Source organism: Octopus sinensis, linkage group LG1, assembly GCF_006345805.1.
Source record: "Octopus sinensis linkage group LG1, ASM634580v1, whole genome shotgun sequence".
In the NCBI taxonomy this organism is placed as follows: Eukaryota; Metazoa; Mollusca; class Cephalopoda; order Octopoda; family Octopodidae; genus Octopus; species Octopus sinensis.
In genome coordinates, this window is record NC_042997.1 from 88,458,967 (window position 1) to 88,476,419 (window position 17,453).

Sequence of the window (17,453 nt, forward strand, 5' to 3'; positions counted from 1 at the left end):
TATCCAACTTTTCCTTCCATTACGATGGCAGAGAATGATTAAAGTGAGATTGGGCTGCTATTTTTAGCAAGTTGAGCAACCTTGTAGTGGTCCCTTGTTGACGAATCTGTAGAGAAACCTAAGTAAGCTGAATTGTTTTTTGCAATTGTTGTTGTTGTTGTTGTTCTTAATGCTGATGTTGCTGATAATGTGACTTACCGTAAATGTAAGGAACAGAATAACGTTATGATCATTGTTTAACGTCTGCCTTCCATACTGGCATTTTTCTATTTTCTTTTAGTCAGGAGGGAAGCCAGAATTCATGACTCACTACAGGACCTCACAGACTGATAAGAGGGAGCCTGATCCAAGTGTTTGCAACAGAGTGAACTCCACTTAAGGCATTCACAATGCCAGGTGGTGGGGTTAAACTAGGCAACTACCAAAGGAATATACTACATAACAAATGTAATTCTATACACAATAAAAATGTTAATATCACCACACACAGATTAAATTGTAAAAAATATCAACATACCTTACCACTTCCTGCCAGCCTGCTCGTGCTTGTAATACATCAAAGACAGTGTTTTGAATACCACACCTAAAACGTATCTGACGTTCCCTATAATGAGTGCAACAGAGAATAATGAAATAATAAGTCTTTTGTAGATCTTTCAGTAAATATAAAATTCTGCAAATATTGATGGTACCAACAGATCTTTGACCCTGGTTGACACATTTACTCATCAACACTATAACCTACTAGCCCAGTGTGTGAATATCTCTGTTTCTCCTTTAGCTTTGTAATAAATGAGCCAATGAAGTAACCTCTATGTGGTTTCTTCCTCAGCAAATAGCAACCAAACCTTCTTTGAATCATACTCTGCCTTAGTGGCCTCAAACCAGGATCTTCTAGGAGATAGTTAAGAGTATCACAAGGTTTTAAATTCAAGCTATTATTATTCAGTATGTGTAAGGCAGCAAGCACACAGAATTGTTAGTACATCGGATGAAATGCTTGGTGGTATTTTGTCCATCTTCACATTCTGAGTACAAATTCTACAGAAATCGACTGCCTTTCATCCTTTCACTATCGATAAAATGTGTACCAGTAGAGTACTAGTGACAATATAATTGATTACACCTCTTCCCCAAATTTCAGGCCTTCTGCCTATAGTAGAAAGGATTATTCAGTATGTGTACTTTGTGTGTTGTGCACCTTAAGCATAGAGAGATAGGGTGATGAAGTGACAGAAGCATTGGAAATCATTATTGTAGTGTCTTAAATAAAGAAAGGGTACACTGGATAAATGTAGTCTTAGACATATCCTTAAACAGGTTGGGTGGTCACAGCTTGAATGCCTTTGATTCATAGGTATGCTTTATCAGGGTTCATCTGGAGTTAAACAACAGCTATACATTGGTTGATTATTTCTCAATCAAATCATTAACTTCTCCTAGCCCTCATACTGAGGACTTTATCTAACTACTTGCTTTTAGAAACACATCTCTCTAGAAACTCCATGCTGCTCATGATTTTTCCAAAACATTAAACCCACTAGTATAGCTAAAAGGCGAGGAGGATAGACTCTATGAGATACCATTTTGGAGCAAGGGTTGGCACTTTTTCATATATGTCTTGGGGAGGAAAGCCACAAAAGCAAGGACCATTAAAACATGCACAAATTCTAAAAGCAAGGACCATGCACAAATTCTAGCTGAGACACTGGTCAACCCACAACAAATATTGAATTATGGTTTTTCTTAATTGAAACGTTTTTCATACACCTATATACAATAAAAATATTTTAATACAAGTCAACTTTGTCTTTCATTCTTCAAGAGTCAATAAAATAAAGTCAATATAATCAGCTACACCCTTCACCCAGTACACACTGTTAAGTGGTTGACATAAGTAAAATAATAGATGTGTAAAACTTACGGCAATTTTGAATTTTTCAAACATTTCTTTAGTTCACCCATACTGAGTCTAGAATGAAAAACAAAATGATAGAAATTCATTAGAGAAAAGAATTTCAAGCATAAGTTTGAAATATTTTACTTCAAAGATAAGATGGCTTTGGAAATTTTTGAGAAATGAAAGATAGCATCCTTTTCTTTTTTTTTATAATTACCATCTTTATCAGTTAACCATCTGCCCTATGTGAAATCAAATAATAATATTGTATTGAGATTTTAACTACATGTAGAAAGAAATAGTTAGCATATCATCATCAGCTCCATTATTAATTCCATCACCACCATATTTATACTCCTCACTTTTAGTATCATTATTACTGTGGATCTTTCCAGATGACCTCACTTCTTTGTACTATTTATGAATATGATGTAAAGAAAATTACTGCAACATCTATTTTAAGTCAGATAGGGATAATATAATATTAAGAATGAAAATGTGCATAGTGTAGACGCTATCACAAAAACTAGCCTTCTTTACAGCCAGAAAATACTTCAACTACTGATCTTTTACAATTTTCCAGATTATGTTGAGATCACAGGATGCAACATTGTGGATGCAAACTATTTCAGCCTGTGAACTTATTGAATCAATGGCAAATATCATCAGATGCTCAGCAGATGAACATACAACCAGTCAATGCCCAGGATCAACCAGTTCAGTAAGTAACCTATTCTAACATCTGTAGTCATGGCATGCACAGATGAGATATTTCAGCTAGCAAAAGACCAATGTGACTAAAACCCAAGACAAACACCCATGCTGCATTGCTTGATCAGGACATCTGGCATGGAAAAGTTGCATTAGTCTGAGCAAGCTGCCCAACTGGATGATGTTGACTAACCATTTACAAAGCTCATGTTAGACCCACAACAGAATATTGCTCCCATATCTTCTATGGAGCTACTACTTATATATACAGACATTCTAGACTACATCCAATGAAAAATCAGTCTGGTTGGCCTGAAGTCACTTGCCAACAATCTTCAGCCTCTGATTCACAAACTTATTGTCTCATGCCTCAGTCTTTTCCAATTACAGTTTAGCCTCCCAGAGTTGGCTAAACTCATGTCATCTTCACTCATGTTCTTCCAACTCTCCCTCATCTTACCTCCACTCACCATCAATATGATGTGTTCCCCCATTTTCCACTGACTCCATACTATCTACTATTTCTTGTCCTCCCTGCAAAAACAAATATGTATGTGACTCTGTGTGTGTGTGTGTGTGTGTGTGTGTGTGCAGGCTTGAACATGTAGTTAAGAATTTTGCTTTGAACCACTGGCATCAAGTTGTTTCGTTACATAGTACCATGGCAAGTATCTTCTACTATAGCCCCCAGGTCAACTGATGACTTGTGATTGAATTCAGTGGATGGGAACAGAGCAGTTTATGGTAGCCACTACACACACTTTTTTTCTGTGTCCCTTTCTGTAGAAAAGCGTAGGCTTGAAACGTAAAAGACTTTTTCTATCCCTGAGCGTTATATTAACACATCTGTTTGTTTTATACACCACTTGTCTTCGTCTTTTGTTTTTTTTTCGTGAACTCTCCCTAAATATATATATATATATATATATATATATATATATATATATAGAGAGAGAGAGAGAGAGAGAGAGAGAGAGAGAGAGAGAGATGTGTATAAACATGTATATACACACACACACACATTTATGTATATATTATACAGCATTCATAACCGCAATTTTTTCCCCCGAGCGGTTTCATACAAAACAAAATTCTTCCTAGAATGGAAGAACAATTTAATACTTGTCAGACTTCGCTGACCAGACAAGTATCGCTTCGGTTCTGTTGCACTGGTTGTCTCAAACACCACATCCGAAACAAAAAAGGGAATGAAAAACAAAAACGTAAGGTTAGCTTTTAACCCCATAAGAGTTATGTCCCTTAGACTAATCCTTTTTTTTTTTTTTTTTTGTCATTGCTTTAGCAAGAACTGTCTCTTGTCGGTTTGTGTGGAAATGTAAAAAGATAAGGTAGTAAGGGAGAAATAGAGTGAGGAAGGGTTTACAGGGATTTATGTCCATTCAATTACTTGCTATACAAATGTATTTTTCTGATTTATGAAATTTCCTTGGACATCAGTATATATCTGTATGTGCCTGAGTAATATATATTTGCATATATTGTGTATGTGTGTTCTCTTACTGCTTGACAACTTGTATCGGTTTGTAGGGCGGCGAGCTGGCAGAAACGTTAGCAAGTCGGGCGAAGTGCGTAGCCGTATTTTGTCTGCCGTTACCTTGTGAGTTCAAATTCCGCCGAGGTCGATTTTGCCTTTCACGCTTTCGGGGTCGGTTAAATAACTACCAGTTACGCACTGGGGTCGATATAATCGACTTAATCCCTTTGTCTGTCCCCTCTAATGTTTAGGGCCCTGTGGGCAATAAAGAAATAAAAACTTGTATTGGTTTGTCTGTATCTTGTAACCTAACGGTTCAGTAAAAAAAAAAAAAACCATAGGATAAGTACCAGATTGAAATAAGTCCATCGAGGTTGTGGCCCGTATTCTAATGACCAAACATATAAAAGAAATGCTTTTGATACACCGGCACAACTACAGTTCGGTGCATCGCCAACATTATTTCTTCATAACTTTCTTTAAAATGTGTATTTTTTTAATAGAATACAGACATACATTTTTCACGATTATATTAATAAAACTTTTTTTTTTTTCGTTTTTCGACTGAGTTGTCAATTACCTCCACGAACGCATCTCCACAAAATTTCATCCAAAACGAGAGGGAGGTGAGACGAAACACCACCGATAAAAACTTTCCACCACCACCTAATTTTACCGACATAACCGAAAACGTTTCTCTGCTAAATTTTTGTTTAAAAATATGCATTTAAAAAAAAAGTTGAAGAAATAAAATCGGGATGGGCACCAAACAATAGTTATGTCTTTGCCATGTAGTCAGGCAAGAAAACCGAACCTATAATTATATAGCCAACTAAACTAATGGGGTGAGGGCAGGAAGTTATCCTCAAACCGAAGAACTGGTCCGAATGATGCAACATAGTGACGTCCAATAAAGGCACCTAAGGTGTCAAGTGTTCATGTTAAGCCGGATAGCCTCAAAGAAGAAACGTTATCCAAAATCGAACGAACATTTTCTCTCTAACATTACTTCATCTTCTGGAAAAGATACTCGGGAGTGGGTTCTCGTTGGCTTCTCTAGGCTCATAAAAGAATTTTAAATAGTAACTGTCAGATAAAATATTCGTCTGTAGTTCAATATCTACAATTAATATTTACTGCTTGAGGCGAGTTTACAGAATCGTAAGCACGCCGGACAAAATGCTCCGGCAGCATTTCTTCCGGCTTTACGTTCTGAGTTCAAATTCCGCCGAGGTCGATTATGCCTTTCATCATTAATGAACATATTAATCATAAGTTACACTTATTTATAACCTAAAAGGAAATATTGTTTCCATTGTGTGCGTGTGTTATGTTTGTGTGTGCGTGTGTTATGTTTGTGCGTGTGTGTATAAGGAAATTGTTCGATCCCGCCTCTTGCAGGTACTTGTTTTGCTAACTCTGGGAGTTGACAGACGAAGCCGAGGGATTTGCGTGAGGGATTTTAACTTAGACCCAAGTCTCAACTAAACACCATCTGACTGTTGGCGGAGGTATAGGAAATAAGATGTCACCTTCACACTTTCTTTGGAGATTAATAAAAGTGATGTGTAACGAAACATCTGAGAATCGAAACGAAACCATCACAACTCACCAGGGGAATGTATCCCATTACTCTTACACCACTGCATTGTGTGGTACATTATTAGTTTCCGAAATATTACCTAATGGCGTATCGAAAGGTAAACACAGTAATGTTTGGGAATTACCTACCTTGACATCATTGGTTGCTATATCAACAAATAAACTTTTTGCCGTAAAGCGGTCTATAACAAAGCGTGAAACATATTTTCACCATGATCTTGTTGGATATTGTTTTTATAAGTAATATCTTTCAACAAAAAAAAATATCACTTACATTTTAAATTCTATAATATTGGTGTCAGCAAATCACTTAGACGCCTCAACTATTATAAACACGTGTACATCTTAGGAATGCATGACCAGCGTTGTCAAGTCTATTAGTTACACTGCTTTTTCATTTCTCGTGGTCGTTGTTGTTGTTGTTATTTATTTATTTTGGGTTGTTTTTTTTTCAATTAATCATTTGTTTGAATATTTTACTTCGTCTTCTGGAAAAGATACTCTGGAGTGGGTTCTTGTTGGCTTCATCAGGCTCATAAGATAATTTTAAATAATAACTGTCAGATAAAACATTCGTCTGTAGTTCAATATCTACCATTAACATTTACTGCTTGAGGCGAGCTGATAGAATCGTAAGCACGTCGGACAAAATGCTCTGCAGCATTTCTTCTGGCTTTACGTTCTGAGTTCAAATTCCGCCGAGATCGATTGTGCCTTCCATCATTTCGGGTCGATAAAATAAGTACCACTTGAGCACTAGGGTACATGCAGTTCACTATCCCGCCTCTTAAAAATTTTTGTCCTTGTGCCTTTAGTAGAAAGAATTAATATTTACTGCTTGTTGGTATGAGTTATTTAAAAGGTATCTTTACAATAAACACAGCAGTGTCCGTGACAAGATAAGAACTGTCTAATTAGTATTGTGTGCAGTTACTAATGTCAGTTTTTGATATTAAAAGGCAGTATCTAACAAAAGGGGGTCAGAATCATTAATATTATAGGGAATAGTAACGACAACTATTTGCTTCAATGATACAATAACTTCTAATAAGTGGGCGTTTGCATAGTCAATTTGAAAACTCACGACAATAAATCGTAACTTTTGTACAATATTAAAGAAAATAATTATATTTCACTTTATTTCGCCTTCAATGCACTTTGTTAATATGCAAAGAAAGGAATAGGCTATTGTCTGTACACTATTGCCATTCTGATTAAAGTATAACTATTATATATATCTATCTAAACAAGGTTTTATTGAATTTATATTCGAGAACCTTTGTGTTCCAATAATTGCAGATAACTGTTCAGTTTTGTCCTGAATCACGAAACCGATCAATACTTTAATATACTGAAATAGATTATTGTAACAGTGCATTGAAGGTTTTTTCCACCTTCAATATTTTTCAACTTGGAAGATTTTCTGGAAACTGTCTATAAACTTTGACATGAAAAAATCCGTACTTGTTTTATTCAAAACTCAATGCATCACTCACTTTATCACTCCTCATCCCCTGGTATCTCTGTTAAATGATCGTCAGCTGCTAATCCAATCTGCAAAAGTGTTATGCGCGTCTGTCTAGCTATACTCAATTTTCACATCTACACTTACTCAACGCTTGACTATATATTAACCTGAGCAACTGTAAAAACATGCACGCAACCGATAATCTCACTAGTTCACTATCTTCTCAGTTTCTGAGCATGACAGCATAGACAGTTTGAAATACATCATTTGCAAACCACCGCAGAGTTGGCAGCAAATAATTACTTTTTAGTGAATAAATGCACCGCATTTTAGTCAGATATTTCTGGTATTAATACTCTGCTCTTATTTCTCTCTCTCTCATATATATATATATATATATATATATATATATGAAAAAATAAGCAACGCATGCAAGATAGCTACAGACAAAATAATTAAAGTCCCTAATCCTAATGACCTCAAATTGAGACCCATAATAGCAGGTCCCGCATGCGAAACCCACCGCCTCAGTAACTTTTTAGACACCCTGTTAAAACCACTCCTCAAACATGTCAAAAGCTATATAAGGGACGACTTAGATATGCTTAATCACCTACCGAATACTATAAACAAAAACACCATACTGGTATCCTTCGATGTAGTCAACCTCTACTCCAATATCCCCCACAACCTAGGACTAGAGGCAATCCAATTCTGGCTAGAGAATCACGCCAACGAACTACCACACCGCATCAAAAAAGAATTTGTGATAGAAGGGGTTAAATTCATCCTGGAAAATAACTTCTTCGCCTTCAATGACAACTTCTACCGACAAAAATCGGGGACTGCGATGGGTACACGAATGGCCCCCTCCTTTGCCAACCTAGTCATAGGATACCTAGAGATCAGTCTGTATCGTAAGGTTCTAGAAAGATATGGCAGCCCTTTCTCCATCTACATAGAAAACAACTGGAAGAGATATCTAGATGACTGTTTCATCCTTTGGCATAAAAATATAGAAAAACTCATAGAATTCCAGAAAATTTTAAACGGACTGGACGTAAACATCCAATTCACGATGGAATATAGCCAACAACAACTCCCCTTCCTCGATATCCTCATTAAGAAAGCTAATAATATAATAGAAACAGACATATACTATAAGCCTACAGACTCTAAGCAATATCTTCCATTCAATTCATGCCACCCCAGACACACCAGGATGAATATCCCCTTCAATCTAGCAAAATGATATGCACTATAGTCTCTAACGCAAACACCAGAGACACACGACTACAAGAACTAAAAGATACCCTAATCACCAGGAACTATCCACCTTCACTTATTGACAAGTGCATTCAACGTGCCCTTCAACTTAACATCAAGGAACTGAGACATCCCAAATCAAAGAAAAACTTACAACCAAAAGCCTTACCATACATCTCCACACACAACCCTCTCAATAACGAAGCCTTCGACACCATCCTCCACAACATACCCCTCCTAAAAAAAGACCACAGAATGAACACAATCCTCCAAACACACACGATCATAAAAAGCAAAAGACAGCCTAGATCCATGAAAAGTCTCCTTACACAAGCCCGAATTCACTCCTCAACACAGAAGCCGACAGTAAAAAAATGTGGAAGACCCAATTGCGGGATATGCGACTATCTAATTGAGGGATCAGAGTTCTCCTTCAAGCAGGGACAACGGTTTACAGTGAAAAGCAACTTCACATGTGCTTCGGAGAACCTAATATACTCACTAACCTGCTCCGGGTGTCAAGAGCAGTACATAGGCCAAACAAAAAATGGTTTGCGTAAACGAATGGCCCTGCACAGATCCCAGATAAAAATTCCCCAAAACAGAAAAATAGCTTTTAGCCAACACATAGATACTTGCGCCAACAAAAAAAACACCAAACTTCAGAATTTTCCCCCTCTACCAATTTAGGGACGATACAACCTCGAGACAACGAATAAGTAAAGAAAATCTCTTTATTACAAAATACAAGCCACTTCTAAACGGGTCTACGACAAACAATTAATATACCTCAACTTTAGAATAAAAGAAAAAAATATATATACACACACAAATATTACACTCCATAGAATCCATTACTAATCAGCCCCTTCATAGCTATACTTACACCCATTCATGTTCCCCCTTCTCTGTTTTTTTCTTCTTCTTCTTCTTCCTCTTCTTCTTCATCATCATCATTATCATCATCATCGTCGTCATCATCATCACCACCATCATCACCACCATCTTCTCCTTCTCCTCCTTCTTCTTCTTCTTCTTCTTCTTCTTCTTCTTCTTCTTCTTCTTCTTCTTCTTCTTCATCATCATCATTATCATCATCATCGTCGTCATAATCATCACCACCACCACCATCATCGTCATCTTCTCCTTCTCCTTCTTCTTCTTCTTCTTCTTCTTCTTCTTCTACTTCTCCACCCCCTACCCCTTAACTTTGTCACTAATGTTTTTTAGTATAACACCTACGCTAATTCTATAAACAAGCCTGTCAATATAAATATTCTCCTGAATTGAACTGAGACTGCCAGCCGCCACTGACCATTCAAAATACGACCATCAGGGCACTCCCAGATTCTCCCATCCCCCTTTCCCCACCAGCCTTCTTCCTCTACTACCCTTCCAAGAACTCACAACGACCTCCGACACACAAGTGCAAACAAGGGAGTCAGAGAAAGGCAGAATGCCACTTAAATCTGAACACTACTATAGAAATATTCTTTTAAAAAAACTTTTCTTCTAATTTTTCTAAATTTAATTATTTAATCGTTACAGTTGAAAAGGTCTCAAAATGACCGAAACCGGTACTGAAATGTTCACTATAAAATTATTTTAGCATTTTCTATTTTTGACTTGTTTTTTCATATATATATATATATATATATATACCTATCTCTTCTATAATAATAATAATAATGAGCTGATTGTATACAGTGCACTACAACTCGTCGGAAAAGAGTGTAGCGGCGATTCGAAACCGAATCCCTGGACATGAGGTCATACGTCACGAACCACCATTGTTTCACGTGATCGGTCTATTAAGCGACTCAACCAGCGTGAAGCAATGGCGTGGACAAGGTTTTCTCGGACAGTCTAGGATTTGGCTTCTGGTCCCCTTTATAAAGCGTTCGGTGCGAACTTTTGCAACCAGACGGCCAAAACAGAAGGATAAGATAGATGACCAAGAACTGTCGCCACGAAGAGAGCACAATTGTTTTCACGTATGTTGCCATACCAATAGCTTGCTGTAATCTCAGAGGAGTATCTCCCAGTCTGTAATTATTGCTGTTGTCAACTGAAAAAGGCATCGCAGTTTGTTTTTATGTGCGACAATAAATTCTTCTGTTAAATGTTTGCAGGTATTGTTCAGTTACTTCTTCATACAGCCTAGAAACATATTTTCATTTTTTAATTCAAGCAGCTACCATATCACTATAAATGGAACATCATATGGTCGCTTGTGACAAAAGTAAAAGATAGACAAAAGGCAACAATGATGGCCAAAAGTGTATGCATAGTACACAGTATAAAAGACAGAAAAGATTAAGTGAACTACAAAGAATAAGTGGTGCATGAGACGTCAGGGGTAGTTTTAGCAAATCTCAAGAATGATGGTTTTTGAAGGATGCTGTGTGCTAGTAGTTGACCGATGCGGGTAATTTATTTCATGCCTCGACAATTTGCGCTATTTATTTCTATTTCTATTTATTTTTATAAGTATGTCTATAGATGGTGGAGATATTGAATTCAAAGAGGTGACCAAGGGTTTCTACAAAATCAACTGCTAGACACCGAAACCTTATTGTATCGATGTCCAGAGAAGCAAGATGTTGTAGATATGCTAAGAGACTGATGGAAGGTATTTGGCTAGATATCTCTGAACAAATTCCAGTAGATCAACATACAAGATGCAAACTGTAAGTGTGGACTCGGCAATATATAGCTTTAAATAATTATAATTCCTTTCTTCGACCCAAAAATTGATACTAATGGTCGGTGATCAGTTTGGTGCTAAAAACTTCCACCGTGCAAAAATCTGTGAAATTTCTTCACGGCAAAAATGATTGCTAGAGCTTCTTTCTCTATTTGACTATAGTTTTCTCTGCCGCTATCAGAGAACGTGAGGCATGAACTACCGCCTTCTTCAAAAGCGCCAGAAGCTACAATCCCCTCTGCAGGATCGAAATGAGCCAGCGACAAATCCAATACTAATACTTTTTTAATATCGTCAAACGCCTTTTGACAGTTATTTGACAAATTCCACTTTACATCTTTTTTTAGCAAATTATTATGTGGAGCCTTCAATTTATGCATATATGGTTTTTGATTGATTGATTGATTCTAGTTTCAGCTTATGAGCTGTGGCCATGCTGGGGCACCGCCATTTGATGTTACTACTTGGTTTCACTTCACGAAAGCTTTCTAGCAACTGCCATTTGGTGCATGAGAGAGTTCGATGCAGCTGCCCTCATCTGTCCCTCCTGCCGTGAAGTTGGTTCATCTGGGACACCTGACAGGAAGAGATACAGCTTCATTTTAAAGACATCTGCATCCACCCCATGCAGGTCTCTCAGGTTCTTCGGGAGGATATTGAAGAGCTGTGGGCCTCGGAAGCCCAGGCTATCACAGAATCTTGTCCTACATCTTGCTGGCAAGTTTGGAGTCCTAAGCACCACACAGTGGCGCCCAGTTCTGGCATTTGCGTAACTCTCGATGCCAAAGTTCAGGACACGTCCCTCCAGGATCTTCCAGATGTATATTATGGCATATCTTTCCCGCCTACGCTCCAGGGAATATAGTTTTAATCTCTTGAGTCTTTCCCAGTAGCTTACATTCTGCATAGAGGCTATCTTCTTCGTGTAGCTACGTTGGATCGCCTCGAGCTCTGTGATCAACTTGACACTGGATGGTGACCATAACTGAGAGCAGTAGTTAAAGTGGCTTAGGACAAGTGTCCTCCAGAGGACCATCATGGTTTCTTGTTCTCTTGTTCTAAAGGTTCTGAGGATCCATCCGGCCAGTCGTCTACATTTCATTGCCAATTTAGCAACATGTACACGAAAGGTCGCGTCATCACTCATGTAAATACCTAGGTCACGCACTGATTGTGCCTCTGGGATTGCTATTCCTCCGGGTCCAGTGTATTCATTGGGTATTGCATTTAGTTTTGCATGCTGATAGTATAGAGCTTGAAACTTTTCAGCATTGAACTGCATGCTATTCTTTTCGGCCCACTTGTATATTTTGTCCAGCTCACATTGCAGGTGTTTAGTGTCCTCAGGGTTCTGTATTGCCTGTGAAACTTTTGTATCATCTGCATAACTTGTGATCGTGGCTCTCTGCGTGGCTGAGGGCATGTCTGAGAGGGCCATTATGAACAGTAGTGGTCCCAGAACAGTGCCCTGCGGAACACCGCTCACTATTTGCGTGTTAATGGCTACTACCACCTGACTTCTATCTTTCAGAAAGTCATGAAGCCATTCTCCCAGTTTTCCAACTATGTTGAGATCACGCAGTTTGTGACATATCATTCCATGATCGACTTTATCAAAGGCCTTTGCAAAGTCGAGATATATCACTTCCACATTTGAGTGGTTGAGCAGCCGTTTCAGCACCCAGTTATAGTGTTGTAGGAGCTGAGTTAAACAGCTTCTCCCTGGTCGGAAACCATGTTGGGTGTCGGGCAGCAAGTCATTCTCTTCAAGGAAGGTGATCAGCTTCCTTCTGACTATTCGTTCCATGACCTTGCTGATGTGTGAGGTCAGAGAGATAGGTCTATAGTTCTTGGCTTCCGCTCTGCTACCTCCTTTATGAATGGGGCATATTTTACCTTCCTTCAGTTTTCTTGGAAGTTTGCCAGCTGCAAGGAAGTTCTGAAAGAGGAACTGCAGTGGTCTTGCTAGGACTCTCTTACATGCTTTTAGGAGGATTGCCGGGAATCCATCGGGGCCAGTAGCTGAGTCTGTTTTCATTTTATCTATAGCCTTGATTACATCGTCTTCCTTTATATCGATGTAATCTATCGTCGCTGCCTCTGATTTTATATCTGCAGTGGTAAAAAAGTCAGTTGGATTGGTGATTTGGAGATGCCCAAGGGGTGGAGTGAAAACACTCTTGAATTGCTCATTCAGTATTTCACTTACCCTCATTGGTTTTCCTGTAAGTGTGCCATCCTTTTCGAGGAGTGGCCCTATTCTACAGTGCACCGTAGCTGTTTCTTTGGCATACCTGTAGAAAGCTCTGGGGTTAGATTTTATGTTGTCTATAGCCCAGGCTTCTTTGTCTGCTCTTTCTTTTTCATGGGAGAGTTGCAGACATTTTTCGATTTCCAACAGTTTTATTTTTAGGCGGGACTTTTCACTGCTTTCAATCTGTTTGTTTAGGCGATTTGAAAATTTTGTACGCTGTCTCATTAAAATTTTCCTCTCTCTGGGGATTTTGTTCTTGTGTACAGTGGCCTTTCTCTCTGGGACACATTTGTAGCATATGGCTTGCATTACAGACATGAATTGTTGAAGTTTCATGTCGATGTCTGGCGAGGAGAGACATTTAGGCCAGTTTTGTTTGAGGATCTCTTTCTCAATTTGTTTCCAGTTTGCCTTATGGTAGTTCAAGCTGGAAAGATTCTGAGGGTTTCTTGTAGGCTGCATGTCCATGCTCTCTTTTGGCCCGTACATGGTCAGCTCTATCATGTTGTGATCCGAGAGTAGTGTCGGTGTCACTTTCACATTATGGATGAGATCCATGTCATTTGTGAAGCAGAGATCCAGTGTGTTACCTGCCCTGGTTGGTTGGAGTATTACCTGCTTCATGTACAGGGTGTTGATGAGGTTCAGGAGGGACCTCGCCTGTCCTCGTTCACATCTTGTCATTTCTGGGAGAGAAAGGCCCTCGGGCCATCTGACATTGGGCAGATTGAAGTCTCCCATAAGAAGTACACTTATGTGTTGTTCTAATGTGGTTAGAACTTCTTCTATTTTTATAAGGCAGTCTTCAAACTTGCCCACATGGCTTGGGGCATCTGGAGGGCGATATGTAGCACACACAACTACATCAAGTTGCCTAATATGTACAATTAGTGTGTCACACACCGAGTTTGAGTATGACAAGAGGACCTGGGGTGTGAGGTCCTCACGGATGTACATAGCAACACCTCCATGACTCCTTTCTTTTCTGTCGGTCCGTAGTACAGCATACTGTGGTATGTGTAACTCCGCATCTGCTATGTCCGGTTTCAGGTGCGTTTCCGTAAGTGCTATGCATAAGGCTTGATTGCATGCAACAAAGCCTCTCAGGAACGGGATTTTTGTCCTGTTACTGAGTGTTTGCAGTCCTCTGATGTTCAGTAGGAACATCGAGGTGAGGTGTACGTTGTTGCCGGCGGTGTCCATCCTGGGTCTGTTTGCTGTGGTGGTCTGGTATATAGTGGGTAGTCCCACCTGGTATATAGTGGGTAGTCCCACCTAGGTATATAGTGGGTAGTCCCACCTATATACCTATGGTATATAATTTTGATACCTATGGTATATAATTTTGATAATAATTCGCTAGACCTAGAAAAGCTTACCGGAGGAGGTATATTTTTTAATTGCGTCTGCACTCGACGTGTTCGGTCGTCGTCCGTTCCTGTCGATAATTTGTCCTAAATACTTAATTTTAGTTAACAAAAATTCACATTTTCTGTCACTCATTGTGAAACTGTAATCTCTTATTTTTTCATTTTACATGCTCGACATGCTGATCATGAGATTCACTTTTGATGGTTTTTGATATATCATCCAAGTATGGAATTACGAATTCATAGTCCGCTAACATTGCATCCATAACCTGTTGAAAAACTGCAGGTGTAACCTTTAGACCAAATGGTAATCTGTTAAATTTATATAGTCCTTTAGGCGTATTCACTGTTAAGTATTTTGAGCATTCCTCGTCTAATCTAATTTGCAGGTACGCGTTGAAGAGATCCAGTTTCGAAAATAACTTTATTTTAACTTCGCAAAAATATCCTCCGGAGTAGGTAGGCGAGAGTGACTCGTTTTCAGACATTCAATCAATCATCATCATTATTGTTCGACCGTGGTCGAGACAATGGAATTTATCATGCTACGCCAGACTTCACGGTCCATCATGGCATTACGGAGGTCCTGTTGCTGGATCCAGTCGTTGCCGAACAAGTTTGTTGCATTTTTTAAAAAACACTTTTGCTTTACTGGTTTTATAACGAAATGTAATGTCGCTTACCATTTTGCCTAAGTGTTATCTTTCACTTGTAACGCCTCGTGCACTTTTCGATGTTTTCTTTAATGTAGGTTTACCAATTTTCTTCCACATAATTTAAAAACAATAGTGAAATTTAAAAAAAAAATTTTTCATAACCTCGCCCGCCCTCCCACCATAAATCCAAAAGTTTAGGCTTTTTTCGAAATATTTTCTTAATCATAATTTTAATATATGGATAGTCCGAATCCACAATTTGCTTTAGTTTATAATTTGAACATAATTTTGAGACGAAAAGGTGTGTGATTTAAGAGAGATTCAGCTGTTGTTTCTAGCACATCCCACAACCACTTGGTACCGTCCTCGTTTCCTTGAATTGATGTTTTCAAACATCCTTTTCCCCGTAAACACGTTTCATGAAATGATATGTACTGATAGGATTTAAGCAACAACAAAAAATTATTTAAAACATTAGTCCCACCCCACATTAAACGAGTCCTCGCTCGTGCGCGTGTGTACAAAAAAGCATTTATGAACAGAAAAGTATGTTATTAAAATTAATCTTTTGAATATCTTTTTTAAACCACTCCGTCGCCTTGATGAAATTCCTTACGCGCGCACACACACGCTGAAAAACGCACAGAGTAGGCGATAAGATTTTTATAAAGAACAACAGAGATTACAAATGTCAAATGAATGAAATCGAATAAAATTTGAAGTGATGAAACGATAAGTAATAACCGCAAAAAGATGTTTCTCAATATCAGTGTGTGTATACGTCAAAATAAAATCGACGTTTCTTTTTTTTTTCTTCCTTAGAGAATGATAGAGCGCGAAAACTGTGTGTGTGTATGTATATATTATAGATAGCGTACGTGTGTTTGTGTTGATTCATACGCCATGACATTCATTATATGTGTTTGTATTCTGTATGTGTGTATGTTAACGTCACGGAAGCCTTTTTTTTTTGTCAAGAAATAACAAACAAAAATTATGTTTAATCGTTTTCATTAATAAATAGAAGTCTAAATATCACAAAACCTCATACTGTACTGCATAAAGTAAGTATGAAAATATATATGTAAAAAAAACAAAATTCAGATAAAATGTACTATTTCTGAGATATTACGGGAACAAACAAACATATAGTATTATTAAGATAGGCGCAAGTATTTTTGTATTATTTAGATATATAAAACTGAGAATGTCTCTCTCGCTCTGAATCCCTAAAACTCGATAAGTACCCAAGCGATTTCACTCAAATTTTGCACATGCATTACTTAGAATCCATAGAGTGTCATGGGCCAAAAACATTTTCAACTTCTTGCTTAATGCGGGCCCAGGGGTAGATAAACCGCAACTTGAAAGCATTTTGGCAGCGTTAAGGCCGGTAATTTGAAGAGTATCTAGCCACTTACCTCCAAATTTACAACAAGCATTAATCAGGCTCCTCGAATAGCTGTTGACAAAAAAATTTCTGACGCCGACTATGGGCTCCCACCAAAATACAGATTAATCAGATTTCAGTATACTGCACTGGGTTTTATCTTTGTTTTTGCGACGACAAAAATATTGACACTACTAACACATTATAAGTAGTGTATAATATTTCATGGAAACCTTTTTTGTCCAATTTAGCAGAGGAAATGAGAACATCAAAATTTTTGTCGACGCTCTGTTGATGCTTCATGTTACCATCCCACGCACTACCGGGCCATATTTGTGTGTGTGTGTATGTGTATGTGTGTGTGCGCGGCTGGATAAAGGCACAACAAATCCATTCTCTAGAAGTGTTCCGTTGATGTTTCACGTTTCCAATCCCGCACAATGCAGTGAGACCCTTAACACAGCCTACCATGGAAGGGGCTCCATCTGTACGAATACCCACACATGATTTCCATGAGAACTGCCATTTATCAAAGTACGTATTCAGAATGTTGAAAACATCCTCTCCTTTTGTAGTAACACTTAATTCTTTGCAAAAAAGAAACTGATTTACTATTTGATCTTCATCGATAAAA

The 17,453-nt window shown here is 38.2% G+C and overlaps 1 protein-coding gene across 6 annotated transcripts in view; it reads right to left on the bottom strand.

Annotated features, from left to right (window-relative positions):
* The window catches only part of LOC115211979 (probable tubulin polyglutamylase TTLL9), a 58,141-nt gene that overhangs the window by 36,861 nt on the left and 3,827 nt on the right, over positions 1–17,453 (bottom strand). For 2 of the 6 annotated variants that reach the window (XM_036502683.1, XM_036502679.1), the window contains exons 1-4: positions 5,838–6,086; positions 3,072–3,145; positions 1,925–1,972; positions 518–604 (exon numbers count right to left, since the gene is read on the bottom strand). In XM_036502683.1, the coding sequence (XP_036358576.1) occupies positions 518–604; positions 1,925–1,972; positions 3,072–3,121 (185 nt within the window). In that variant the 5' untranslated portion in view covers positions 3,122–3,145; positions 5,838–6,086. The other 4 variants (XM_029780765.2, XM_036502681.1, XM_029780759.2 and 1 more) reach the window with 4 other exon arrangements.